Below are 11,721 nucleotides of genomic sequence, written 5' to 3' on the forward strand. Positions count from 1 at the left end.
GCAAGGGATTACATATGGCCACATAGCGGTCATAACTCATGGCTGTCAAAATTAACAACTCATCGCATAATAGAGATAAATATATAAAGATTTGTATGAGACAACTAAGAACAGAAACTTTATTATCTCCAGATATAAATGTAACAAGGACGTTATGTAGAGACATTGTTGAACAAGAGAGGTCTGCTATGGACAAGTTGGCCAAAAAGAAGTACATGGGAGTGTGCAGATGATGATCTACACAGATTAGGAGAAGAATAGCTGAGTTAAATCCAACTGTCATGAGATAAATTAACAAGACAATGAGAAAAATGGGTACCTGAAAAATAGGTAAATCTGAGAAGCCAGCAATAATGAAATATGTGATTGTAGTCATATTGGCCTGATTCATTGTCTTACCTGTTGGCAATAGGCAAAAATAAAGATAATTCATTCAAAAATGTCAATACATACCGTATATAAAAATAGTTTTGATAGAGATAAAAGGTCCTAAACTCACATAAAATAAATTCACAGATAATATACAGGCACAACACTCGTAATTAGTGTTTAATACAAGTTAACAAGAAATGCAAAACAAGTAATGAAAGTCTAAAGCAGTAACATTGAAGACAATGTTAGAATAGATTTGTGCATTCTTTCTCTCTCCCCATGTAGCTTTGATTCTGTTAGGTGTATTAATAGTCAGTTGATGAGCATAGGGTAAATAGAACCCAAAAGAATTGATCTTCTATGTCCACCAGAGAGAAACCAATTTATTCTTCTTATGTGTAATTAATTAAAAAGAATATGCAAAAGGTAATGATTTATTTAGTTGTTGGTTATTGTGAATTTTAGAAAAATGTCATAACATAAATATATGGACTATAACTAAAATATTCATTATAAAAATAAAGAAAAATAAAATCTGCAGAAACATTTAAGGAGGAGAAAAGCCTTCAGAACATGGTAAAGTTCATGGGGATACAGCAGCACAAAATCTGCTTTAGGTTTTATCTAGTAATAATTAGTCACATTCAACTGAACTTGTTCTTATAATGTTGAAGACATTTCAAAGCCTATCTAAGCTGCTTTACTAGTTGTACCAGTGTAGGAAATACCCCAGCATTTATATATTCATGCAGCACAAACACTTTAAGACAATGAGAGTGGAATGTGATGTATTGGAATGTGGTACTGCAGATGTTACTTGATTATCCAAGATCAGGAGGTATGAGATCACCCTGTTTTATTAACATAACCACATCCTTGGCCTGAGAAAGACTACAAATGTGTTAAAACTTTGAATAACATACATAAAGGTGTTAATGGTAATCAAAACACTGGGGTAGAGAAGGTATTAGTGGATTATAGGTAAAAAGCAGATGGTGTTGAAGGCCCCCACTCAACTTTAGAGATGGTTGTTCGAATTTGACATATATGGCCTCTTTTATGCCTCTTGCAAATTAGTTGTCCTCCATCACGCTTGGGAAGACAAGGGCACTAGGGGCACTACGGATTGCACAGAAATGGTGTGAGCCCTGAGAAGGGTCAAGGCGCAGCGTCTAAGCGGCAACCAGGTCTTCTCCAGAGCCTCTAGTGGTGAGAATGTTGCGCTGCTGGTTAGTGCCAGGTTCCGGCCCTTAAGCACACCAGAGTGGGCAGGAGGATACTCAATACAAAGCCACAAGGCAGAAGAATGGTCAAGAAAAGCCAGAGTCAGAGCAGGAAGCAAGCAAGAGAAGTCAGGTCACAAGCCAGGTGTCAAATACCAGGGATCTAGGAAATAGACACATGTGACACAGGGGTCACTGCAGACACTGGAAACAACAAGAGGCACAGGTGACTCAGGGATACCACACACTGACAGGAACACTTAAACAGCACAAGGGAATAGACTGGAAACAACAGACTGGGTAACAAGGGCTTAACCCAGGTGCTGGACAAAGGAAACACTGAGTCAAGCAACAGATGTACAGGAATTAGCTCAGAAGCTAGGGGCTCGGCACTAGTGGAGACACGTTGCACGAACACTGAGTGCTGTGTCTGAGCTAGCTAAATAGCCAAGGATGAAAAAGAGGCTATTTTCTGATTGGCCTGGTGGGTTGGACGAAACTGAAAAAACTTGGTAGCCTTGGATTGCCCAGAGTCAAAATGCCTGCACTTTAACGAGGAAGAGCTAACACCTTCAACATTATAAGAACAAGCCCAGTTGGCTAAATACTATTAGGTGTGTAATGATTTTGATAAATTACATGCTTCAGTTTTAATTACATCAAGTTTCTTTTGGTTAGGGGTAGCATTAGGTCCCTAAATGAGCAAGGTAAAAGTAGAGCTGGAGATGATTGTCTATCCAAAAAATGTCATTTTCAGATAGCGCTGGGAAGGACTGGAATGGTTTTAGGCAGTGAACAAGTAGAAATCTCCATCAGTGACAGGGACATTTTTTTCAGTTTAGTAGATGAAGGCTAGAACCCAGTCAGCCTTTTATTGCTGTCCAACCAACTAATATTGACTGCTAGTAATAATACCCTGTTAGGTCCAACCACACCATACATAGGCCCTAATGTAGGGGCAGTATCTAAAACACATTTTATGGAAGTCCACAGTAATACATTCACTTAGCTCCCCTGTTCACTGTATGTATGCAAGAGCAAACAAACATACATTTAAAAGGTAGCTTAGACTCAAAGTCATGGACATGTTCTAGTTTTTTATCATGATTCAGTTAAATTCTGATTTAGACTATATGATCATGTTAATATGTTATTGCTTCCTGTGTCCTTGTTGAAGAATTTCCCTTGGCCTTTTTTTGGTGAAACCATTGCCATGGGTCAGTAATCACTAACAGGGTTTTATTCCCAATGTCTAAAAAACAAACAAGACATTTGTATGGACTTAAAGCTGAATTTCAGAGATAAATAGAAAAATACAATATATACCAAGTTGCTTTGCCTACCTAAATATTTGTATTTCTGTCCATCCATGCATAAGATATCCAGTTATAATATATCTTGTAGAGGAGGGGACCTGGTTGTATATGTTGCAGTTTCACTTTCCTCCCCAAACTGTGACAACAGTGAAAAGAGAAGCTAATTTACTTCTACTATTTTTTCTTCCAGCATGCCTCATGCACTGCAGCACACCTAACTGGTTCTTTGTGCTGCTTGTGACTAATACCAAGTCAAATCTACCTATACCTACCTTTTGAAACTACTTAAAGGGAAATGTTTTTTGTTTCCCCTCTAGCTTGAAGTTGAATTAGATATCAGAGACATATGCAGTAGATACGGCAATCAGGACATCTGTAGACGATAACAGGCACAAGCAAGGTAGGAACCTGAAAATGAGTTACACATTCTCAGGTTGTTGCTGTTATGTATGTAGTAGAAGCTCAGTGTTGAGCATTAAATCATGAGGTGTTACCACATGTATTTTTGATTTGTGGTGTTGACTGTAATTTCGATAAAAGAAGGATGATGCCTGATGGCTGCTAAAGGAGAAGAGAACCTGAAACTGTAGGGTGCAGTTGTGGAACTCCAGTTCAGTGGCCCTCTAGGTACCCCTCTCTGTCTCTGAATAGTTATTGGATATATTAGCAAGTTTGATGGCATCTAGTACTGTGTAACTCCCATTTGCCCCATTTACCTCCTCCTCCTCCTCCCTGCTACTTAATCTCTGCTCCTTGCCACTGCACCAATGTGAAAACCCACAAAAGCTGCAACTGCACTAATGCAACAATACCCTGTTCACTTCCTCTATGCTGTCATGCAATACTCCATTCACTGATGCATACTTCTACACTTGCAGCCACTGCAATGCCACTACGTTTTGCAGTTGCCAACACTAAAACACTACTTTTTCACTCACTGCCTTTGAGCCAGTATGCACTTTTACCCTTGCCCCATTAACATGCACTTTTGCACACACCAAGACAATATCAACAAGCAATCTTCAGCTCCTGCCATTGAACTGACACATGCACTTCTGTTCTGCATTGGTTTTGTAACAAAGCACTATAACCACTGCATGTGACCCATTCGCTTAGCTTACTGAATGAGGTGAAGCTCCAATCACATACAAGCAAAACATTTTTTTTAAAATTTGTAATTGGGTATTATACACAAAGTGAATTGTCACTGCAATCGGTAAGCTAAATGAACTGTCTCTTACTGAGTGATAAATCATTTGATATGTGAACACCAAGTATTCCTTTAGTAAATCTGCTCCAGTATGCGTGTTAGTTTTGTTGGTGAATGCCAAAGGAATCATGAGTGATGGTTGGAATTATGATCGGGATAGTAACTTCCCAGGTTTGTAGAGGTATCAAAGTAAAGAAAACTACTGTGATTTCTGTAAGAGGTAATAAATTCCTTCATTTCAGGCATAGCAGTTTTATTTAAAACAAATGCAAAATTTAGAGGCAATGTTTGCATTGGCACAGCTTTACTTTCCAACAGCAAAGCAGTCAATTAAATAAACAATCATATTATTAGATCTACTATATCTCAATCTGCTCAATGGTTTCTCATCTGCACAGGTTTGTGTAACAAAATTGGTGCAACATCATTTTACAGTTTATTATTAGACAGTATTTATATAGCGCAGATATACAGTAATATGCAGCGCTTTACAAACTCCATTGGCATATCGCTAACTGTCCCTCAAAGGGGCTCACAGACTAATGTCATGGTCATATGTCATTAACAAAGTCTATAGACAATCTTTGAGAAAAAACCAACTAAGCTAACTGCATAGTGTTTGGTATGTGGGAGGAAACCGGAGTATCCAGAGGAAACTCATGCAGACACAGGGGGAACATACAAACTCCTTGCCAGGATACGAACCTGGGACCTAGTGCAGCAAGGGCTAGAGTGCTAACCACAGAGTCAGCTGTGCTGCTCATATTTTTAACTGGAAGGTAAAGAGGCTTAGGCATAGCCATGGCCCTTATTCACATTATTGTGTGGTCATTTTTAGCCTCCTTGTAAAAGCTGCTTTTACATCTTTATTTTTCAAGCTATAAATAAGCGGATTCAGTATGGGAATCAAAGCTGTATTAAACAAAGAAGAAAACTTATTTAGGTCTAAGTTGATAACTGAGAGTGGCATAACGTACTGGAAGATAAGACTGCTATAGAGAAGGATGACCACCGTTAGGTGTGAGGAACATGTGTAGAAGGCTTTACGCCTTTCAAAGCTTGAGCGAATCCTCAATATGGTGGAAATAATGAAAACATAAGAAATGAAAGTCAGAAGGAATGGAGAAAAAGTGGCAATTAGCATACCAACAATCAGCATATAAAGCTCTAGAACAGATGTGTCATTGCAAGATAACTTCTTAAGAGGCACAATATCACAGAAGAAGTGGTTTAACCTCCAAGATGTGTAGCATGTAAAGCCAAGTAATTCAACCAATATAGGAATGGTCTCAATAACTCCCCAAGTCCAACATACGGAGGCTAAAATTAAGCAAACTTTACGATTCATGACCGCGTGATATTGCAGTGGGTTACATATGGCTACATAACGGTCATAACTCATAGCCGTCAAAATTAATAACTCATCACATAACAAAGATAAATATATAAAAATTTGTACGAGGCAGCCAAAAAGAGAAACTGTGTTATCTCCAGATAGAAATGTCTCAATGGCTTTGTGTAGAGTGATAGTGGAACAAGACATGTCTACTATGGACAAGTTAGCCAAAAAGAAGTACATGGGAGTATGGAGACGTTGATCTGTACAGACTAGGAGAAAAATAGTCAAGTTACCTGAAATTGTAATGAGATAAATAAGCAGGACCAGGAAAAAAATTGGTGCTTGCAAAACAGGAAGATCTGTGAACCCAGCAATAATGAAATATGTTGCCTCAGTCATATTGGTTTGATCCATGATCATCAACTTTGGTGATGTGCAAAAATATAAAATAAAGGAACTTAAATTAAAAATGGAAACAAATTTAAGCAGATATTTTAACAGATATAACATGTCATCGGAAAAAAAAAAATATTATCTAGACTTAAAATTTACATCGTATTTATTACAGAATGAATCAAACTTAAACTTTTAGGGAATTTTAAGGTGGTAATACTAAAAACAAAGTAAGTTCTGTTCTTCATTACCTCTTCTGCCCTATGATGTCTAATTGTGTTGATTTCGAAGGGTGTATTAATAGTCTACCAACAATCATGGGAGTCATCCTTATTAGTAAGTGAGACCCAGAAGGATTAGCCCTGTACATCCATGGTAGAATTTTTTTAATAATGTTTATGTGTCATTAAGCTAAATATAGGAAGGTAAAAAATTGCTTTGACACAATTAAATTTTATTTTTCTCAAATGGTTTATCATAACAAGATTTAATAATCACAAACACAGAACGTAGCACACATAAGACAAGATAAAAAAATAAAACTGGAATCTGCTGTAACATTTAGCTCAAAATCAAGAAATATATACTTAAATTTCCATGGAGTGATTTTTTTTTCTTTATTGTGTATATTTGATTTGATCATAATTTGTTATTTAATATATTATTTCTTATTTCACATTTTGTTTTTAATAATTTTTATTGAGAATAAAAAGTTTTACAATTTTAAAAAGATTTTACAAAGAGTAAGAGTAATTTTTTTTACAAAGAGGAACAAAGACACAAACAAGTCAAAAGAAAAGGAATCAAACATAGTCCTTTGCACTCCTAGTGAATGAGCCTTTCATCAACACAAACATTTTGGTTTGGTACACACTAAAAAGACAAACATTCTAATATAATGAACATAGATAAAAAGGAAAGGACCTGCCTAGGAGGAAAAACAAAATAAAAAATAGGGGAAGAGAAAATAGAGGTGAAAGAGAGGACCGGGAAAGGGTATGGTCAGGGAAGGAAAGGACCCATAGTTGAGTATACACAGGGGCAAACACAGCATAGAATCTCTCAAAGGGAAAGTAAAATCTTATCAAAATCATCAGGCAAATAATTGTCTATCCAGGGGACCTAAACCACATAGAAGATACCCATTGTATCATTCAAGTTAGCTGCCAATAGTTCATTGAGAAAATACCAGGTAATCTCATGTTTTACTTGGTTCACTGTGGGTTTAGTTGAGGACCAGGCCTTTGCTAGTGTTTGTTTGGCCGAGGTAAAAACAAGGTTTAGGAGATTAAATTGGTGCTTGGTACAGCTAGAAGGTTACAAAAGTAGTAATGCCTCATATGGGTCTTTGCACATAGAGTGTCTCAGTAGTGTGTAAACTATACTTCTTATTTCACATTTTATTTCTTTTTGAAAATAAAAACATGAGTTTTGAAAAAAGTTAAAAGGAGCTTTTGTATTTCCTAACTATTTTAAACCAATTGCACTTTCAACCTCAGTTTTGGCTGTTCTATTGACTCAAATAACCGCTTTGGAAATGTGGCTTAAAGCAGACCCATCACCGTTTTTTTACTTGATATAAAAGGCTAGACAACCTTTTAATAAAAAGTAAAAATGACGATCCTATTTTTTTCTTTCCTTAGCACTTTTTTTTTTAAAAGAAGGGATGAATCGCAGCAGCAATAAAGATAGAACAGGAGCGCAAAGCCACATATGCCACACTTCCCAGAAGGCTCCAAGCTGCTCCTTCTGTGATGTCAAGCATGCGCAAAAGGTTTTTTTTCCTGCATTGGGGGAAATAGCTACCCCCATGCTTGCACAATGAGATTGGCACTCTTTTTTTCCCATATTCTGCAAGCTACGTCACCCTATTTTGTAATTGCGTAGTCCAAGATCAGTTGATGTAACCAAAAAATAGAAAACAAACAAAGATTAAGGCATCCACTTTCGTTGGGACAAAGGATGATTACAGGATGGTGCAGGACCCAATCAAGGACATCTCTGGAGGGATCGAGGGATCTGCGGAATTAAAGGTAGGTGAGTTTTTCTTTTTAAGTTTAGTTTTGCTTTAATGACTAGTAATGAGCAAAACACATTTCTTTGAAATTGGCTCTTCAATTGACTCTTGACAACTTGACAAATTTTAACAACACCAATTGATTTTCAACAAACTTTTGAGGAAATATTTTTTTTTTCATTATCAGTAATTAAGCCAAATTTTAATAGAAGTTTGAACAAAAAGTCAAATCGGACTAGTCACAAATAAACCGCACAAGAGCAAAGAGCACAAGATCCCCTTAAAGTACCAGAGTATTTCAAGCAATAATAAAGCTGTGATAAATATAACAGAGCAACCAAACCCAAAAATGAATAAACATTTCATCAAGTCAAGTCCTATAGTGATCAGTCTGGTAAAATTATTGTTGGGAACTCCACCCTCTTCTTTCTTCTTCTCTTCATGATTTTGATCTCCATCTTGATTTTCCACGCTGGCATGACATAACTTCCAATATCTTTGTTGCCAAGACTTTTGTAACTAGAACATGTAAATTGGGAAAGAAATGAATAGTTCTTTGAGGCAATGCTAGTAATTTAAAAATGATTGTATTTCAACAATAAGTGCACGTCTATACAGAGCTTAATTCAAGTGATCGTATTCTAACAACATAGATTTTGATCTAAACAGAGCTCAACTATGTTGTGAAAAAGTAAATCAGTAAAGCATATAATAATGACTCAATTGGTCATTTATAGTTAAAGATCATTCCCAACAATCAACTAATGCCACATCCCAACCAACACAACAAAGAAGAAACTTTTTCAAATAGAAGGTCAAAGACCTGGGACTTTAAAGACATTAAATTTGCATATAACTATTAAAATAAATTCACATTTAATTAAAACATCATTAAAGCATAATTTTGAGATACAAATATTATTTATATATAAATATATATATATATATAAATATATATTATATATAATAACATAATAATATATATATATATATGATAGGCTAAAAAAGTTCAAAGCCTTTCTTGGATAAAAAAAAGTCTGCTTCCTCACGAATGCATCAGCCTATAATTACAGACATTAAGATAAATATATATTACAATGGCAATCTTGTTTATATCTTTAATAATCAATACTAAGCTATTTCTTTTTCCACACTGATTCCTTAATTGGAAAAGTTAGACCAGAGACCAATATCTTCATAAACTAGTAAAGCATCCAGACCAAATGGGACTTGGGTATAAAATGGGACTTGGGTAGATTGGGTAGAAAAAAATCTTTCAATAAGAACAACAATCACCAAATTAGATGATTAGCATAGTTATATAAATGAATAGGGCACTCTTCAATCCATTAACCAAAAAACACCATAATTAGTTTAAGTGATTAGTGCCTATAAATCTAATCTTTAATCTTCTCTTGTGCTCAATTGCAAACAATTACTTGATGTGACCACCTACCTCACACTTAATAATTAAGGTTTAATCACACGTTACCTCACCTTATTTATATTTTGTTTTGCACTTCTGAAACCCTTGGCAATAGCTCTTAAAAAAAATAACAATAACGGTTAATATATATTCCAATTTGTATCCATGATGTTTAAAATCAAATCTACATCATTTGAAAATCGTTTGAGTCAGTGGATATTGCAAAAATTAGCATATATTAGTGTATAGCCCTATCTCAGAAAGGGCAAATTATCCCTGCGTGTATTATACAAATAATTGACTTGTTTCACATGTGCTCCACAACTATGATGATATACCCCTATCAGCATGATTGTATGGCTAGTCAGTAGCCAGACCAAGATCACATTGAAATATTACTCTACATATCAAACTATAAGCTTTTAAAACATCACTTATTCTATGCATCCAGTGTCCCCATTAATCTCACAACATAGGCTTCAATAGCCTTTTATAAACATCGGGTCATCTAATTCTTTATCAATTAAACACTTACTGTTCATCACAGGTATTCATCCATAAACCGAGTATGCGAGAGCAACTACCCATGCAGAAGCTGCGGGAACATTGCTCACTCTAATCCAATTTCCTGGATAGGGACAGCCCTTCTCCACACTGGGATCAGGATCGGGGATATCCGTCCAAGTTACAGCATTAAAAGATATGACTTTATATTAACTGATTAAATAGCATTGGCATAGATCAATGTATTCTGCATAAATACATGCAGGTTAGTTGCTAACTTTTCATTAAGTAACCAGCATTCCATATTATCAAATAGCATAAAACACATGAATATGTCCAAAAACAACTTTATTAAAGTATATATGGGGATAAAAAAGGGGGGAGAAGGAAATTCTATAGAAAACGTTTTAAACTAATCATCTTGTTTAATCCCGGGGGATCTGTGGCTCTCAATTTATATATCCACCTTTTTTTATATATTCGCCTCTTTTTTTTAATACCTCTCTATCCATATCTCCCCCTTCTAAACTTGGGGGGACACATTCAAGGGCTGAAAAACTCATCATATTTTCATCAAAATTGTGGTACACACCCATATGATGACCTAAAGTTGTCAAAATTCTACCACTCTTCACAATATTTACATGCTCATAAATGCGTTTATTCAACTGTCTCCTAGTCTTTCCGCTGTAATATCGGCCACATTTACAAAAAGCCAAATATATTTGATTTCACTTTAATTGGAACTGTCATTGAATCCCCTTTGGAGTAGGTCCACCTGCATTGCCCACAACTGCCACATGCAGTTGTACATGTGGTCAATTCCCATTTGGGAGATTGTATATTTTCACCAAATTGACTATGAACTAGTCTATCTTTAAGTGAAGTCGATTTCATATACACAAAATTAGGGCCCATGCCTATAAACCTATTTAACCTAGGGTCAGATTGTAAAATTGGCCAAAATTGTTGGCATATTTCTTTAATAGTTCACTTTGGTCATTGTAGAAAGGACATTGTTTAGGAAGTCTTGTGGTTTTTTCAGATGCAATCCTGCACAGTTAAGCCATGCTACCATGTGCTTTATAGATACTTTTAGGGACTGTCATGACTTTCAACTTTTAACATGCTAACTAGAGATGAGCGAATTTCTCGAAAATTTAATTCGGCCGGTTCGCCGATTTTTCTGAATATTCGCTTCAATCCAAATATATTTGCGGCAAATCGCGTAAAAAAAACTATTTCCGGGCTGCAGAGAGCCTTGATAGTGGTGTAGAACATTGTGCCTTGCAGTCACATGCATAGGGAGTCTGCTGTGGTAGTGAATTAATACTGTGAGTCAGTATGACATGCAGATGACAGGCATCGCTATTAGAATCACTGCACACTTCACTCATTTGGGCAGTCAGGAGGCCAAACTGACTCAAGTATGAACTCAGCCTTACAGGTCCATGTTAGCGTCAAGAAGAAGCACACTCCTTTTACACCCTCGTCAGCTGATTCCACATAGATGTCTACAGAACTCTTTCTATTAAACGCTTATACAAGTGGAGCCCCTCCGACAGAGTGGAGAGGGTGACTGAGGTGGCGGCAGCAGAAGCATCACACAGAGGCCGCAGAGTGGCACAATGACAGAGTGTGGAGGTGGTAATAGAATCAGGAGGCCACAGAGTGGCACAATGATAGAGTGTGGAGTAGGCGACAGCATCAGGAGGCTACAGAGTGGCACAATGACAGAGTCTGGAGGTGGCGACAGCAGCATCAGTCGGAGACCACAGAGTGGCACAATGACAGAACCTGGAGGTGGCGGCAGCAGCAGGAGGCTACAGAGTGGCACAATGACAGAGTCTGGAGGGGGCAACAGCAGCAGCATCAGGCGGAGACCACAGAGTGGCACAATGACAGAGTCTGGAGGTGGCGG

General features: G+C 36.8%; 1 protein-coding gene across 1 annotated transcript; it reads right to left on the bottom strand.

Annotated features, from left to right (window-relative positions):
- Positions 1-4,938: 4,938 nt before the first annotated feature.
- Positions 4,939-5,874, bottom strand: LOC140343932 (olfactory receptor 5V1-like). The gene has a single exon (XM_072430833.1). The coding sequence runs from the start codon at positions 5,872-5,874 to the stop codon at positions 4,939-4,941; it is 936 nt and encodes a 311-aa protein (XP_072286934.1).
- Positions 5,875-11,721: the final 5,847 nt, after the last annotated feature.

This window comes from Pyxicephalus adspersus, chromosome Z (genome assembly GCF_032062135.1).
Source record: "Pyxicephalus adspersus chromosome Z, UCB_Pads_2.0, whole genome shotgun sequence".
Lineage (NCBI taxonomy): Eukaryota > Metazoa > Chordata > Amphibia > Anura > Pyxicephalidae > Pyxicephalus > Pyxicephalus adspersus.

What these genes read in the sequence shown, in the direction of transcription:
- LOC140343932 (XM_072430833.1), bottom strand. Translation starts at nt 5,874, where the DNA reads ATGGATCAAACCAATATGACTGAGGCAACATATTTCATTATTGCTGGG.